The sequence below is a fragment of the Lonchura striata genome, chromosome 17, assembly GCF_046129695.1.
Source record: "Lonchura striata isolate bLonStr1 chromosome 17, bLonStr1.mat, whole genome shotgun sequence".
In the NCBI taxonomy this organism is placed as follows: Eukaryota; Metazoa; Chordata; class Aves; order Passeriformes; family Estrildidae; genus Lonchura; species Lonchura striata.
This window is the reverse complement of record NC_134619.1, coordinates 4,643,077-4,661,486: the sequence shown is the minus strand read 5'-3', so window position 1 is coordinate 4,661,486 and position 18,410 is coordinate 4,643,077. Positions and strand designations below refer to the sequence as shown.

The 18,410-nt window shown below is 41.1% G+C and overlaps 1 protein-coding gene across 2 annotated transcripts in view; it reads right to left on the bottom strand.

Annotated features, from left to right (window-relative positions):
- Positions 1-18,410, bottom strand: part of CDH4 (cadherin 4) — a 416,361-nt gene that overhangs the window by 151,535 nt on the left and 246,416 nt on the right. For both annotated transcript variants that reach the window (XM_021553526.2, XM_021553527.2), the window contains exon 3: positions 14,894-15,117. In XM_021553526.2, the coding sequence (XP_021409201.1) occupies positions 14,894-15,117 (224 nt within the window). The remainder of the gene's footprint in view (positions 1-14,893; positions 15,118-18,410) is intronic.

Here is an 18,410-nt window from a genome sequence, read left to right as displayed (position 1 = left end):
GCTTTATAGTCTGGTATTAAGCATAAGCAGGACTACAAAAACCTGCAGTCTGTGGTTCTGCAAACCCAACCTCAGCCAGAGGGAGAGTCAGCCCCATGGCTGCAAAGGTTCATTAGATCAGATTTTTAGTGCTTCATAACAAATGATCTTTATATGAGAGCTGGGTTTTGAACACAAATCCCAAAATACACACCCCATGCTGCCTGGGAAGTGTCATACATTTCAGGCACAGTAAATTTTCATTATTTGGTGTGACTTTGAGTCCTTTGTGGTTTTTTTTTTAAACTGTGGATTCTCTGAATGGAATACTTCGGTGCTGGAAATGCTACAATGCTATGGAATAAAAATGGAAATGCTAGGACCATGATTTTGACTTAGAGAGCCTGGCTCGCTATTAGAAAATTTATGCTTTACAGAATGATGAATCAATGAAATGTAGATTTGGGAAGGCTCTTCAGAGGTTATGCAGTCCCAATACTTCAAGACTCTGTGGTCTTCTAGGATTCCAGCAATTACTTCTGAAAGTCTGCAGAAAAGATAACTAGCAAGGGCTTTTTTACCATATGGTGACCTGCACTCCCACCAGAAAATGTTTAAACTTTCATAAATCACAAAGACTGCAAGTTACATTCTTTTCATTTGAGGTAAGATCCAGTGGGAATACTGTTCTCTGAATGCTACAATTTTCAGCTATTTTGCTCCAAAAAAACCCACTCCCCCCAAACCCAATGCCCCAACACACAAGAGCAATGCAGGAAAAGCTATCAAAGCATTTTCTGAGGCTCCTGCCATTTTAAGCCACATTCACTTTTTGTCTTACTCCAAACATAAAAACCCAAACACCCTCCAAGCAGTTATCTGTAGGCACTGATTTCAGTGGGAATCATTGCTTCAGGCCTTCTAGTTTGATGTAAATCCATCTATTAGCATGTTGCAATTCCTGATCAGGAGGTAAAGAAACAGGCAGTCACCTTCAGACTACACAGTATATGCAAACTAAAGAGTAAATGAAAGTTAAACTGAGGTGTGGCTCCAGGGCTGTGTGGACTTTCTCCAGAAAGGCTGGAGATCCTGAGAGCAGGGCACAGCAGCAGGGAGCCCCTGCTCACAGCTTGGTCACGGCTCTGATCTCTGTTACCTCTGGAGGGCAGACATCCGCTGGCTGCAAGGATTGGAAGCATTTGTGCCAAAATGCAGCTATTTTTACTGCAAAACTTAAAAACAAGCCTGTTCCAGAGCTGAATTTTCACAGAACAGACAAATATGGTCTTTTCAAGTCACACACAGAGGCACGTTCCTCAGGTCCTGTCTCACACTTGTGATGTGGGTTGTGTTCACCTAAGTGCTGTTTACACACTTCCAACAGAATCATGAAATCACAGCACCACGTACAATATTTAGATGCTGCTCTTAGAATGCTTACTGAAGTGGGCAATAAACAAAGAAACAGAATCATGGTGTGGCAGTGGAAGACTTTCTTGGGATAGCCAGGACACTGGTAGGCACTGCTGACCTCTTCCTTCCTATGGGATGCAATGTTATATCCAAAAGAGGTTCCATTTAAAAATTATTTTATTGATGGAAAGGTATCTTTTCTGAACACTGATGAAATCAATCTTATCTAAAGAAGACACCCAGAAATGCATGACAATATGAAATAGGACTATGAGACATGAGCAACAGAATTGTGGATATCCCCTATTTTTTTTTAATTGGCTTGTGATTCCCAAATGGGAATCCTTTGAGAGCAGGTATTTGGATCAGTTTATATAATTGGCAAGTGAGCATGGGGACAGATTATGAAAGGATGGTCAAATAATTTGTGCTCTTCTGAGTTTACACAGTGGAATGAGTCTGAACTAAAGACAGACTGGAGAATTAACACGAATCCCAAAGCTCCGTGTATACTGAAATAATTAGTGTCAGCTCAGCAAGGCAATACCAGCCTTTTTAGTCTGTATGAAATACTTGCTGGCAGGTGACTAGACAGTGACTAGCTTACTTGTCACTCTTGATGATGTTTTCCTGTATTAGAATAAATCATCAACATGACTCTGAATTTTATATGCAAGATTTCAAAAGCATCTTGCAACAACAATTTTTCTTCTTTTTTTAAAAAAACAGCTCTTTTTTATCTTCATTTGTTGACAATGCATTCTCTTGACCTTAATTTCTCTGGTGTTGTTTAAATATGTTGTACATATTTTCTGCTGCTTAAAAGCTGTGAGACAAATGCAGTAACAAAGTCTGGTGAGTATAAATGCCAGAACTATTCAGATCTCTGACTGAAACATCCCAGAACATATCTGGAGTAACAGCATTGTCAAACTGTGAGCACCAGAAAACTCTCCAGTGTTTTTGAGTTTGCAAGAATCTGAAGTTCAACTCAAAACCAGAATATGACACCATATTAAATTAATTCTAAAATACAGCTTCCAATTCTAGTTTTGCTGAGTAACAGCTTTTACTGAAATGACAACTGCTCCTTTTTCATGGCCTCACTGGCTACATGCTTTACAGAATCTCAGAAGCATTTTTAAAAGATAAAATATTCCTCCATCTTTTGTAGTGCCACCAGAGCACAAACTGTCCACAGTCCTTCACAAAATCAAGTCAAGCATCTAGTGTTGCTGCTTTGGGGTGGTTTCTCTGCTATTGTTTTTGTGACTCTTTTACATATGGCATGAAAATGATGGTCTACAGCACCAGGCAATCCATGGAACACGTGCCCAGGGGAAAGTGAAATCCACTCTCCATTCCAAAAAGTACAGGGTGACATTTATAACTCGTTACAACAGGATCAAACTCTTAACATGGAACATGTGAGCACGGTCTTTGGTAATACAAAGATAATTACAGGAGGATATAAAATAGTCAGATAATTCAGTAATTATGCCTGTCTATCACTTTAGGACACTGATAAGCTAGAGAAATACAGCTGAACCAAAACAGATGAAAACATTCAAGATCAAGGGGAAAAAGTAATTACAAAGTGTGGGATGAAGAGAAACAACAGGAGAAGAGCCCATGCTGGGATGTAAACTTGTTAGGAGAGCTTGGATTCAGTAGGATCTAATGCCTTAGTATTGTATTGGGGCAGAATTTTTAAAAGCTTGCTGATGAAGCTGAGCAGTCCTGTGATGGATGTATTATTTAAAGCCCAAATTCTGCAAGCCTGGGATTGACACTTGTCTCTGAGTTATCCAGTGGGCTTCTGGTCCATAACTGTGACACACATGGACACCGCCAGCGCTGGCAAATCAAACACAGCCCTGGCATCTTCTGCTGAAAGATGCTTCCTTCTCTGGAATGTGCAGCTCTAATATCTGTTATGAGAAATTGCAGGGCAGAGGAAGAGCCTCTCAGAGACCATCCTCCCTGCGTCTGATAATGCAGCTGAAGAGCTGAGGATCAACTGCAGCTCAGAGTCACAGAATCTGCCCTGAAATTCCCCTTACCACTTATTTGATTTGGGTTTTATTTCGGCTATTAATTGAAATAATAAATTAAAAACATATAGAAATCAATCATAAACCATTCACTGAGATGGCAGATCAAGCTTTTAGAAAGCATTGTGAGGTTGGAGGAGGTGCAACCTCAATCACAACTCTAATTTTTCACAATCTGTAAGGATTGTGAAAAGAACTTTTCTCTCCCAGCCTGCTTCACAGAAGGTATAGGGGTATCTTGGAGTCCATGTCAGCAGCTCTAGTGGAGTCTCCCAGGAGTTATTTCCAGTCCCTTTTCAGTCTAGAATTGCCTTTAAGGATGGTGAACACAATCTGCTGCATTGGGAAGAGGACACAGAGCTAAATCCCAAAGGAACTGTCAGACTTCAAAACCCCAGAGCTTCAGGACACCTTACTCCAAATTGGTGAGGCTGCAGGGTGCTTCAACTAACTCCATTTACACCACAATGCTGAGAGCTCAGGGACATTCCTTGTTTGGGAATGCCTGCACATGTCACTGGGAATAAAGGATAAGTTGTAAAAACCATTTAGTGAGTCTATAATCTCCTGTCAGTGTTGGTGTGTGGCTCGTCAACCTTTCATCCATTGGGAGACTCACACTAAACCCAACCTCCACTCGTAAAAGAAGTCAAAAAATAATCCCCTGACGGAACCAGACACATGGGATGCCAGCAGCCCCTCCAGCCCTATGCTGCTTGTGACAAGAAGGCTACGAGCCGCTGACTTTTCACTGGCCCACAAATAAAACCAGTGAGTGTGAAGAAACACCAGCTTCCACCTTCCGCTACGCTTAGCAGTAGCCAGTCTCGCCAGCTGGCTTGTCTCCCCTGCCAGCCAACCTGCCTTTGATATCCGTCAGCCTCTGGCTACGGAGACATCTGGAAGTTATTATCCAGCAGAGCGTATCACAAACCCATTTACATAATATAATATCATATTTTGTGTTCCTGCTTAGCTGAACATTTTGGATCACTCTAATGTTTGGGTAAATAAGCTGCCATTCACTGCATATAAATAACAAGTGAGTCTTAGGGTACGTTTGTTGGAGATTAATAATTTCATAGGGCTCAACCTGAAAAATGAAATGTTTCGGCGCTAAAATATATTATACTTGCATGTGCAATAAAATGTACCTGCAATTGGAGGAAAGGAAATAAGGCCTTTATTTTTCAGGTATCAAAATGATTCATGATTTAACCTGTTTTATTTATATGCCAGTCTTGTTATTTTTGTAGGATCTTTAACACTTCAAACTAGATATTTTTCAGGAAAGAAATAATACCTGCGTTGCTTTGTTTCTAGTGTCGCTCATAGGGTTTAACTGAGGCAATGTGTTTTTAATATCTTTTTGTCAATACAAGGGGATACAAAGCCACCTTAAGTCCATCGTTCAAACATATTTCCCTTCATCTCCTATATCAATATACATCTTGAAAACTGGTACCATTTTCTACCAGGGAAAAAAAAAAGAATCTATTAAAAAATATTTAATCTGAAGCATTTTTGCTTGTTTCCATGGTAGCTGCAGAAAGGACAGGAGAAAATTATATTTACCAAACAGAAAATAAGACAATGAAAATAGAGCTTAGTTCTTTAACAAAGGGAACATGAGAGTGCTGCAAAATAAACATTTGCATGAATTCTGTTCTAAGGAAACAACATTTTGCTGACATCAGGGATGGCAGTGGAGGACGAATGAACCCTTTTTTCCCAAAATGCACCATTTCTCCAGTTTTTGATCTTTCAGTATAGAAAGACATTCCATTTTGTGTTCTCATACAGTAGAATGAAAGGGTTGCAGAACAAACAGCAAATTTATTTATTTTACGGTAATTGATTCCTTTTTTATTTAGGTCATTGCTGAATTCGCTGAAGTTGGAGACAGGATAAAAAGTAGTTTTAAAAAGATCAGACTTTTTATTTTAGACTTTAATTTATTATAGTTGTGCTATGTGCAGCTATTATTTAGGAACTGCACAGGTAAGGAATCCATAATCTGTTTTTCTCTTTTTCCACCCTCTAGAACTCTGAGATGACTGTCTCTATTAGCTTTATTTACTAATAGTTGTAAGCTGTGGTAAATTTAATCAAAGATAGCTGCATGTCACATCCCATTACCATCATGGCACAAATTGCCATTCATGAATGATTTGTGTCAAAGAGCTCTGAAAACTATTGTTTTAGCAGCAAGATGTTCCTACATACACAGCTCTTCAGCAGGGGCATTAAATTAATGTGTTTGCAGAGAAGCCACTAATTGACAATGAGATGGGATTTTGGCAGTACACTTCCACTTTAAAGATAATGAACAGTGTTCAAATACAGAGAAGAAACCCCTCTGCTCTTAAAACTCTACTAATAATTTCTGGTATAAACAGGAATAGAGGGAACCAATCCTGACAGGATATTTCCAGTACCCAAGCAAGCTGTTTGATCATCACGACTTCCAAAAGCAAACAGTGGAATTGCAGCGTTTGTGACCTTTATCAAATCTGGCTACGTACAATCAGGAATGTTATGTTTGGTTAGGAACTCATTAAACAAAATTACCTCTCCATTTATAGAAACCATACAAGTACAGTATAAAACATTTTAATTAAATCAGCTAGTTAAGCAAAAATTCATTACTTTTTGTTTATATCAGCTAGCAGTGGGGCTGCATAGAGCAGTTCGCATTAGAGTCAATTAGTAAGAAAAATTGTCAGATTTGGCAAGTGCATGAGCTTCCAGAACACATCAGCTGACAGGGAAGAAAAAGTTTGACTAAAAGCTAACCAAGTTACTGCCCTCAGAGGAGGAGAATGAGCCACGTAACACACACAAATGCATCAGCCATGCCAAAAGCCCTCGTTCTCGAGGAGACAGTGTCAAAGCTCTACATGCCCTGTTCTTTGAGAGCTGGAAAATGTGGCATGAATGCAAATTTAAGGTTGTTAGATATCTGGCTGGCTTTGCAGGCTTTGGAATATTTTACCCGATAGAACTAATAAATGCTCCTTGGTGTTGCAGGGCTGCAAAGCAAGAAAAAAGCTGAAGAACAGTATGAGGTAAAACCAGGGAATTTTTAAATAGGGAGAACATGACAGACTGGCTTGTGAGTCATCAGGAGAAGATCCTTTCTCTGCAAAAGGTGCAGCAGGGCCCTTTGTGGGTTACTGTAATTAAATACTGAGTTAAGTCTAGACTCCAGAGAAAAGAGATGCACCAGCTCTGGGCATAGCTCATGTGGTTACCACAGAAGGTTCTTATTTAAAAAACCCCAAATACATGTTAATCTCCTTGATCAGAAAACCTAACAAGGTTGGTGAGGGCCCCATGGACACAGGCTGCAGCTAATGCCCCTGGGCTTTTCAGGTGCCTGCTGACCAGGCTGGGACAGGAGATGTTGATTTCCCAGTATAATTTAATTGAAATCAGAAACCTCCTGGACTCACCACACTTTCTGTTGGGTAAGATATCACCAATTTAAGCTGAAATCCAGCCAGCCACCAGAGCACTTCAATAGGCTTTGCTTTTGTGCTGCAGAGTCAGGATGGGCGCGGGCAGCGCGTTCACTTCGCTACTGAGCAGACACAAAATGCCCACAGGATCTCTAAGGGATGGGAGTTTCAGCAGGGAAGGAGAGGCAGAGCTGTGCTCAGACTTATTCTGTGGTACCACAGATGATTAGAGGCACCTCCTGGCCAGTGCACTCTCTCAGGGTTTCAAATGATCTTCCTCTTCCATTCTCTGGAAGAATCACCTACCAAGGCAGGTACCTTAGAAATTCGTCTGCCTTTGGTGGACTCTTTTATGGCACCCACAGGTTTCCAGCATCTGTGATACTTTTCTTGTCATTGTCAGGCTTTGAATATTGCAAGAGCTGTCAATGGACAGAAGATGACATCACCCCCAAAGCACAGCTCTGGATGTACTTCTCCTCATTTTAAGGCTTGAACATCTTATCCCAACAGGAAAAGTTCTGATGAGGTTGTTTCCTTGCAAAGCTCCCCACATCAACTTGACCTTTACGCACTCCCTTTGTAAGATCTTATCTCACAGTGCTTCTCAGGTAGGATTGTTTAAGAAACATCTAAATTGCTGTTGTACTCTACCTTCTAGTGTTTACGAAGAGACACTTCTATCTTCAATTTAATGTCATTCTCATAATTGGGAGAAGCCATACACAATGGCTTCAGAAGTACAAGCACTTCTTAAGAGTAGGGCTATTAAATCACAAAATACTCATACTTGTTACCTGTGTATTAGGAATAAAGGCAGTAGATCTTTCCACATACTATACAGTGAAAACCTCTATTGCAGCTTGGAATTACCTCTCTCATCCTGCACCTAATCTTAAAAAAAATGTATGAAAAATCTAGGCTAGCAATCTGAGTTCTTCATCCCCAATAAAATTTCTAAAAAATAATTGCAAACATGGCCCCAAAACACAATTCTTCTGCTTCTAAAACTCAGACTACTACAAGTGCTCTTCATCACAGAAAGAAGTGGGAGCAAGTCTACCCCTTAAAAGCCTGTGAAAAATTGTAATCTCATTTTATTTCTGTAAAGCCATGAGGTTCAAAAGATACATGAATTAAAATAATCATAATGAATTAAATGTAACAATACTCTTCCTCTTCATAATGTTTGCAAGTAAAAAGATCACAAGAGATTTAAAAGATCACAGGCACTGCTGCTACTTCAGCACAAAGTAAAGTAATTCAGTCTGGTACTTATCCTCAGTGCTAGTGTGAGAATTTGCCCTTTCAAGTTATCCTTTGGTTATTTCAAGAGGCTCTTGAGAAAAGACTGTTCTTCTTTTTTCTCTCCAATTCCAGAGTGCACCTAAGAAATGCTCACATTTGACCATGAGGACACATTCAATTTATCTCAATTTGCAAGATGAAATTTAAGCCCGAGTTTAAATGCTTTGCTGGGTGGGCAAAGTGTTTGAGATCCCACTCCTAGAGGCCATCAGGCCACTCTGCCCTGCTGGACACCCATCCCTGGCTCCTCTCCTCACTGCTCCAGCTGGACATGCCAGAGGGTCACTACCTCATCCAACAGTCCAGGACCTGGCCTCCAGAGGCTGGGAGAAACCCAAACCCTCCTTCACACCAATCTGTCTCAGCTTGCTGGGCTAAAGGAAAGATTCTGGACACTCAGAACCTCTAAAACCAGTGTATTTTAACGGATGTGCCTGTATGAAGCAATTTTTATCTGTACTAAGTCTCATGTTTACAAGCAGTTGTCATCAGATTATCACAGCAATGAAGGTATTTTTAGGATATCCAGTCCAAACTAATTTTTTTTAAGTGGCAGTCAGACTTCAGCAGTTACCAACACAGAACATCAAATGGGAGGTCAAAAGCTTTGATCTGGCAAGGGCAAGGAACACATCACAGGCAGGAGCACGCAGCAGTCCAAGGGGTTTGTTTTATCAGGAAAAATTTATTTCTGTGCAGGTAGTTCTATCCTGAGGACTTCTTTTTGTTTGAAGGAAGATAGATCTGGAGTGAATTTCACTTACAGATGGTCTTTTGAGCATGGCTTTGAGCCTGACCCTTGGTATGATGCTGACTGCTTAAGAACTAAATGCAGCAAGTGCAGTGCTTGGAAACTTCCCGTAGTGGGCTGATTTTCCAAGGCACTGAGCACCTGTATGTCATATCTTATCCTGGCTGCAGCACGAGGCAATGGCATGCAGCACACCTGAAAATCAGGCCAGGGAAGTTCATGTGTTTTCACAAGCACCACTGTCTCCTCCTGCAATGATTACATGTGAGATGTTCAAATTCACTCAAGCACGAGGTCAGGCAAGTTCAGCAGATGCATCTTCATTAGACCTGCACAGTTATCAAGAGCAGTCTCACTGGTAACAGTTATATGATACTAATTTATTACTCATCTTCTTTATCTTTTCCACTGATCTGATTTGTTAAAACCCCAAACAATGTCTCATAAGTTATCTGAAGGAGACAGAAATCTCTGCATGCACCCTCCCTGACAGATAAATCCAGGTCTTGCTTGATTGATGAGATACAGAAATAAAAATTAGTCCAGCTGCCATTTTGCTGGATTTAGTTACTGCCTTGATCCCTCACAGAAGCAGTGAAAGAGGACAGTGCCACTGTAATGACCCAGCACTTAAAATATGCACCAGTATTGTCAGAAAAAGGCAGGATGACAACTAAAACCTCATTTTTTCAGCCTTTCTCTAGTGATAAAACAGTTTGATGGGGCAAACTCCCATCACCCTGATGCCATAGATAACATCCCAGTACAGGGAAAAGAAGGAAGAAAGAAAGTGAACACATTTTTCTCATTTCTTCCAGGTGTACCTGCTCAAGAGTGTCAGGGAGACTGGAGTCACTGGAAGCACAGATCCCACTTAAACTCTGATTTTCCTCCTTGAAGGGAGGGCTCCCCAGCCTGGTGCACAGCATCCTGGCTGCACAATAACCCAGGTCAGGAGTGAGAGCAATGCTGAATAAGCCTTTCCTTGCCCAGAGACCTTTGTGCTTGTGATCAGCAATAAAAGGCTGTACTTGGAATTTAAAACCTCAGCCAGGTGAAATACCATAGATGATTATTTAAAGGCTTTAAATAAAAAAAAAAAAGCTGTCTGTCTGTAAGAACCAGCTTTTCACATTCACATTGTATGGCTGTGGACTCATAGCTGGGTTATGAAAGCAGCCCAAAATAAGATGAGATATAATAAAACACAAGCTGGGCTTAAGGAAGAATTGATTTCTGACAGCAGTTCTCAATGTTTTAAACACTAGCTGCAGACCTCATATATTTCTGAATTTAATTGCACAGTTCCCAGTGATTTAACTTTATGAAAATTTACATATTTCCATGCTCAGAATTTGAAAAGCTCTTACAACGAGAAACTTTGGTTGACATAAACACAGTTCAAAGAAAACAGTATTTTTTTTCCAAACTAAGTCACTGGCAGCAGATGACTGACATCCTACATGTGCTGAATATATCCTGTACCTCTTAAGCTCTTCTGCTGTGAATTCCTTTCTATGTTGTATTTCTACAATGTGGATTTTAACTTGTGAGGTGAGAACTAGAGGAAAATAGATAGCTAAATAAATACAAAAGAAAATTTGCCAGATGTGCTTTAGATACATGAAAGGACTGAAAATTAAAGAAAACAACCAATATAAATGAGAAGGTCAGAACTTCAGATGGGATGAGCCAGCACAGGGGGTGGAGGAAGCTGATTTTCAAGGAAGGATGAGGAGGAGCTTGGGCTGATGGACACAGAGGGCAGGTGCAGGGTGTGAAGGACAAATGGCACAAAACTCGTTACTGGGAGGATTTGAGTTTCTGTAACTAAAATACAGGACACTCCGAGTACTACAGTCCTCAGCAATGTCACTGTTTACAAACATAATCTTAATTTTTAGACTTTTGGTTTAATCCATATCCAATTTTTCAAAATAATAGCATGCATCCTTAGCAAAGAAGTCATTACACTGCTAATTCCAGATAAGTAAAGCCCAACTTTACTTTGTTTCCTTCTGGAGCAATATGCCACTCAAGTTCATCTTTCACAAATGCTTCTACAAGGCACAAAGACTTTATATTATTTCATAAAATAGCATATTTTATATTTTCCTTTTCTCCTTTGTTACTTTCTTTTTTCTCTTTTCTTTTATTTTCTTTTTCCTTCTTCCCAAACTACACCCACAGTCCCGACTGACACTTTCAATTGGAATAACAGGCAGCCAGACAAGAATGGCAGAAGAAACTTTATCTTAAGTATTTATTGTTATGCTAGAATATCACTCAGTTTCCTCTGGGGTAATTCAGCACTCTTGTGGGAAATGTGTGACCTCATTTGCATTTTCTAATTGAATTGCTATCAGGTTTCCTGCAAGACTGAACAAAAAAGTTCCTTGAGTTACTAACATCACTTGTATTAACCAAAAAAAAAAAAAAAGTTTACATTCAAATGTTTGCTGGGGAGGAGGGGAAATGTATGCTTCATGTATCATAAAATACATTTTTAAAGTATTTGCTTTATTCTCTATCATTTCACCCTACTAGCATGACACTTTAATGTAGTAGTTAGAACTCTTTCCTTACAGTGTTTTTCACTAAAAACTGACAGGTTACTCAGTCATCTCAAGCAATCAGCACATTTGTAAGGCCAGCACAGTGAAAGAGGGGAATTGTCACCGTGTTGGGTCCCTCCCCATTAAAATGTCAGGCTGCATCAAGAGCAAGGCTCAGCTGGGATCAGGGACACAGGTATGGACACCAAACCTGGTTTTGCAGTGAAAGCACACAAGGACTGGCTCAACAAGAAATGATCTTCTGCCTTGGAAGCCTCTGGCCACCACCAAAGCAGCTTTTTGCATAGATTTTCAGTCCTGGATACTGTGACATGAAAGGATCACAGCTCCAAAGGATCATTTGTTGGTGGATAAATCCTCTGTGCTCTCCTGGAAAGCAGACCACTGTCCCCACTGTGCAGGCAGGCTCACTCCTGCCCCCCCAAAATCTCAGCCAGCATCCCAAAAACATTGATTTCTCCCGTAACATTTATTGTGTATTATAACCTCCACAATAAACCAAATGTCTAATAATGGCCATTCTAGGGAGGCTGGTTTTGATGCAGTTTTAATCCCTGGATAATCATGAACTAAATTCTGATTTATCCTTTCAGAGGGGGTTCTGAAGGGCACCAAGCCCCCTGTCATGAAGGGCTGCCCTTGCTGAGGGCCATTGCTTATTGAGCTGAGGAGGAACAAGGTAAAAGGACTTTTTTTTGTGTTATAGGTACCAACAAGCAGTGATCAGCAGGTGCAGTAACTGAATTTTATGCCAATTATTTATAATGTCTTGGAACTGTTCAGCATTTTTGCAAAATCAGTCACAAGTTTACAAAGTAAAATGGAAATAAATGGATGCACCAGAAGAAAACTGGTCTTACTCCTCTCTCAGGTCACCTCCTCCTTTCTCTCCCACATTTGCCATCTCTATATCCTGAGTATAACAAAACAATCTGAAATGTCTTTAAAAATACATATATATACAGTTCTGCTTGAGTCATATTATTCTACACAAAACCAAATGCGAAATCTGCCTCTAGTAAAAGCCACAAAACATATAAGGGTCATGGCCTGAAACATATTGAACTAGATATTGTAAGGTTTGGGGTGCTTTTTTCTGCACAAACACTATTATTTTTTAAAATAATCTCATAATCATATTTATTTCTTTAGTAAACAAAGGATTAGTTTGCTTGCAAAAACCACAGGCATTTAAATAAAACACAAGTCAGATGCCTGCTATGGGGACCCACAATAAAACTGCTTATGACCTTGTCATTACTCTTGTTTTCTGTATTTTTCCAGCCTCAAACTACACTCTAATAAGGCTTTTAGAAAGGAAGGATATGAATTTTAAGAAGCTTAGCTCTCTGTTTTCAACCAGAGTTCAGATTACATTAACATTAGATGAATTTCCAACCAAATATTCAACTAAAACAGAAATGTGTGCTTATTCAGGTTTTTTTTTTCTACTACACTGAGAAGAAATTTAAAGCAGTATGTAAGACGTCTTACTTTGTTCCTTCAATATTTAATTACTTTTAGAAGGAAGCAGTATTTCTTTGGTTAGAAATGGCAAATAGAGTTGACAATAACAAACAGGGCTTAATTACATCTTGCACAAGCCCAAGCCTTACTGAACAGCTGCAGAAGTATATTCATATGACTCTAAGCCCTGCAAAACCTTAGGGGTCAGCCCACTGGGTGAGAGATTTAAGTTTGTCCAAGTTTTTCCTTTTTGTCTCAAAAGTGGCACAGAGTTACAGGGTGGAATTCTAACAACTTGACACGGGAAGTCTCTCCTTCTTTCCCCACCCTGCCCTGCACTCTCTGTCCAAGCAGACAGGATGACAGCACAGGCCAGTCTTGCTGTTTAGACCATTACTGGGGTACATGAAATCAAATTTCAGCCACAGCCAAGAGACCTCATCCATCCCTGAAGGAGCCATGGCTGCTCCCAGGACACACACCTTCATCCTTACTCTGCAGGTCCTCAAGAACCAGCAATAAACCAGGCTCTTGAGACAATTCCCTGCCAAATCCTGCCCTAATGTCACCACCCAAGCAGCCCAGCATTGCATCATTTCAGCCAGCACCAGAGAAGATAACTGAATTTATGTCGTATAGTAAAAGATCATCAGGCCAGACCAGCACTGAAAATGAGAAGGTGAACCGCTGCAGCAAAAAATGAAATGGAAGAGGTGGGAAGTGATAGCTACACCAGGGGCAGAGCAGAAGAAATGTGTTTTCATGGAGCAGCCCCCAATTGCCGTGGCTCTGTGCAGCCCACCAGCAGATCTTCACTGAAGGAACACTGCTCTCAGACAGCGCAGGGACAGAGCCCTCCTGCTTTTCAGCTGAGCGTACAGAACTAAAGCAGAAAGAAGGCAGCTGTACCCTTCTGACTGCAGGGCTGGCTCTGGGTTTCTCTGCTGGGGTGGGCGAGGGAAGCTGCTGGCACGAGCAGAGGGAGGTTTGGCAGCGCCGCGCCGCCTGCCCCGCGTGTCAGCACGTGTCCCTTATCAGGCAGCAGCAACGCTCCCTGTCCTTGCAAGGGAAGGAACAAGCCCAAATCTCCCCTCTGGAAGCTGCAGGGCCATGAAGATTGCTCGCAAGAGTAGCTCTGAAAACCGGGGAGATGAGCAGGGCAGAGCTGGCAGTGTGTGACTGCGGCCTGAGCTGTCACAAAAGAAATCTGGGCTTAAAACTGATGCTGTTGAGCCAGGGTTGGGTGAAATGTGTCATATGATTTTAGAAGGCAAATGAATGTTTATTCAAAAGCACCTCTTTCTTCTATAGAGAACATTGTGAGCATTAATTCCATTGGTCTTAAAGAAAAAATATTTCACCTGATTGGTACACTGGGCTTAGGTCAGTGTGGTAGAACATATCTATAAACAATGTGAACGGAAAACAAGATAATAGATTGGTTACATTCCTCTTGGACTTTTTCCCAGGCTTAGCCTGATAGAAATCTTTCTCTTTTTCTTTCTAACTGAACTGAGAATATCCAATAAAACCATCAAGAAGATGGCTGGTTTTGATTCTTCACCCTTCATCTTCTGGTTTGACTTGGAGTCGAGAGACTATCAGCCGTGAGCTGCAAACATGATGTACCTGACCTGTGCTGTATGACAGAGACAATGGCCACTTAAAAATACAGAAGTATAAACTTAGAGAACACTTCCCTCACTGGAGACCTTAAACAATTTCTCTCAGAGAGGTGCAAGGATCATTTGCAATGAATTTGACGTTGCTCACGCTGTCTCCTACTTGGACACTTCCTTATGAAGCACAGACCAGACGACACAAAGACTTTGGGTCAAAGGAAGAACAAAGCAAGAAAAAGAGCTTCGAAAAAACTCTTACCTTGTGTCCGTTGTGCTGGGACTTCTCTGCCACCAGAAACCTGACCATGGCCTCCCATCTGCCCAGGCTCTGGGGGTCCCAGGCGGTCACCACCAGGATCAGCTGCTTGGAGGGCAGCTGCAGGTGGTGGGCGGCGTACAGGGTCCCGTCCGCCCTCACCTTGAAGTCCAGGCTGTTGGTTTCGTACCGCACGCCCTTGTTACCGGCACAGTTATTAAATTTTACTAGAACAGAGAGGAAGAGATGGGAGAAATGTGTGAGATCGGCGTGATAAGGAAAGCAATCAAATACAAGTTTCAGACATTTAATTTTCACTGATGTCTTCTATATCTCTAATAACCATCAAGGAAATGATTTAACTGTTTCTTCGACCTTTCAGGAGTCCTCTTGTGCTTTATCTCTGTTCCCCAGGGAAGAAGTTGTAAGCCATTTTTAAAGTATTTGATACAGTTTCATTAGATCTCAAACACAGCTGTTCCCCATTTGTACAAGTGGATTTCTCCCTTGTCGCCATTATCTTTTAAATTCAACTGGAGTCTATTACCCACGCTGTGGGTATTTTTTTTCAGGAAATGTTCTCCATTTCCCTAACCCTTCAATAACCTACTTACCAGATAGCCTATTTGCACATTCTTAACTGAAATTCAAAAGCCCATAACAATTCCATTATCAGAAATATAAAAACAACAAAAAAATTTAACACAGAAATAAAAGTTAAAACCATTCTGGAACATGCATCTGCTGCTGGAACTGGACCCCCCCATCCTGACCTGCATTCCCACCTTGGCCAAACCCTCACATGTTACAGCTACTGCAAAAAGTAACTGTAAAACTGTGCTTCATAAACCGTAACGTGTCATTTGAAAGCCTACTTTGTCAGATCAAAGCTCCCTAGTCACTGATATTTCTATTTTCACCTTTTTTTTGGTCAAAGTCTTTCACAGTCTAGTTTGAAAACTATTTTTATTGGCATTATGAAACATGTCACATACATTAGACCAGAAAAAAACCTCCACCCTATTATATGACAGAATTGACAAATCTGATAGGAATTGAACCTGCAGCTAATAACACAGGAAACAAAACACTTTCTGCCATTTCAGTAATCCACAGGGCGGAACACACATGTGGTGAAGGAAAACATATTGTACCCGTAAAAACATCTCAAGTGAGTGAGAATGGATGCACAGCGCTCCAGCTCGGATCTCTAGACAGGTTCTCATGCTGAGATGATCCAGCCTGCCTTGAGATGAGGATGACTTGCTGGGCCAGCTCTGGTGGGCTTCAGTAGACATTTAATTCCTGCAGAAGAAGGGCTGAGTCAGATGGATCAACCCAGAGTGGCTGTGGTGGGAGAAGGGATGTGGGGCACTCTGAGTGAGAGGAGCTTCTGGGACAGTTGTACCCCAGCTGTCCCTTTGCCCCTGTACCAGCCACAGCTCTGCAGTGCTGCTCTGAGCTGAATCAAGGACTAATTGGGATTTAAATTAAAAAACCAACAAAACAACCATGGCACAGGTGAAAGAAAAAAGCAGCCAGGAAATGGCTGAACCCATCTGGCTGTCAAAGCCCCCAGGTGCATCGAAGTATGGAGAATGAAGAGCAGACTGTGGTAGAGGAGAGGAAAATCCTTCCCCTCCTTCACCAAAGTGCACCCCTCAATAAGTGGGGTGCTGTGATCATGTGGTAACTGTTCATCTACAAAGGCTTGCTGTGCTTTGTGTTTATTTAGACCACTTTGGTACATTTTTATGTATGTGGTGGGAAGTGTTACCACATGCCGCAGCAACTGCTGGGCACAAACAGCGAATGTTGCACATTGACTTAAAAAAAATAAAAGTTATCTAGTACATAAAAACCACCCGAAAGCCCTGGATGAGAGTGAGCACACACATGGTTTGCTGGCCCCTACAAGAACTGGGAGAATCTCAGAGACCTGTCAGGGGAGATACCCTGGACCTTTGGGACCACCCTGCTGGGAGATCGCCTTCATCTCTCCGGAATTTCTGCAAATCTCCCCTGCATTCACAGCTACAATAGATATGTGTGAACATACCAAGCGCATCTTCACTTTTAAATGTTATTTATTTTCAGCTCATCACTTGGGTCACTGTTAGGAACTGTATTGCTGCACCCCTCTGCTGTGTAATGGTCATGTAAAACTCAAGTTCCATCCCTACTCCCCAAGTACCCACGTGTCATTCACTGAAAGACATTTAAAGAAGAGCAAGAGGAGTGATAATGACTGCGCATTAAAAAATATTTCAGAGCTTACTTTGATTTTATTGAGATTAAAAGAAAGCCCTACAGTAGTCTGAAAAAAAAAAAAAAAAAGCAAGCTTTCTATATGTGTATGTAGTGATTTCAGTATTCAAAGTACTTAAACATCTGCTTAAGACCCAGCTCGTGGCTCCAAGATGCTGCTCTAGTGTCATATGTCACTGTGTCGACTTTTATGCTCCATTATCTAAAAATGGCTACCTCGTAGACGAAGTCCCTCTGTGACTTGCTAATTACTTCCATTAGTTTAAAACAAACTTGACTAGAGACGGAGAAAATCCTGAGAGAAATCGTCTGAGTTTTTTCTTTTTTTTTTTTTTTTAAACAAGCACCTTCTCTGCCCCACATTGCTCCTCTCAGGTAGCACAGCTAGGTGAATGCTCAGCAAGGGATTAGCACAGCCAGCTCCTCTCCTAAGAACTTGTAGGAACTGCAAGAAAGGCTTCAAGGACACAAAGATTCCAGTTTCCAGTCACTCTGCACAGCAGCAATGGCCCTGGCTCACCTGGGCAGCGCTGCAGGAGATTCCAGCCCCACAGGGATGACCCTGCTTGGCTCTGTCAGGCACAGCAGCTGCTCTGGCTCCAGGCACTGCTCATACACAGCCCAGGAAACACACTGGAAATGCAGGAGAGCTGAGCTGCTCCCACTTCCATCACAGGGAAGGGCACAGCTCAGTGCTGGGCTTGGCAGTGCTGGGTGAACAGCTGGACCCAATGATCTTGGAGGTGTTTTCTAACCCAAATGATTCTGGGATTAGAAATCCTAAATCATCCTCTTTGTTGCCCTTTGAAAATGAGTCCTTAGGATGTTAAAAGACTGCTTTATATATGTATACACAAAGATCCACAAAACCTATAAACCTCATTTATACATATTTATATATAAAATACTTTACCCAAGTATATGTGTACAGGTTTAGGAAAAAAAATCAAGCTATTGTTCTGTAATAAATAGCATAGCTCAAGGAAAGGAAATATCATCCATATTTTCAAATTCTACCTCTTACCCCTCCTCTTTGCTCTTGTGGAAACAGAAATTAAAATTTCATTCAATGGCAGACAACTTTTTCTTTTTTTCCTTCTTTTACTCCCTTAGAAATCTCTAAGTCTACATAATTTGCAGTTGATGCAACTTTTGACTTTCAAATAATGCAAAAAATAAATAAACAAATGTTGGCTGGATTTACTAGTCTTAAAACTCTCTGTGGACACAAATCAATCTTTCTTTGACCAGT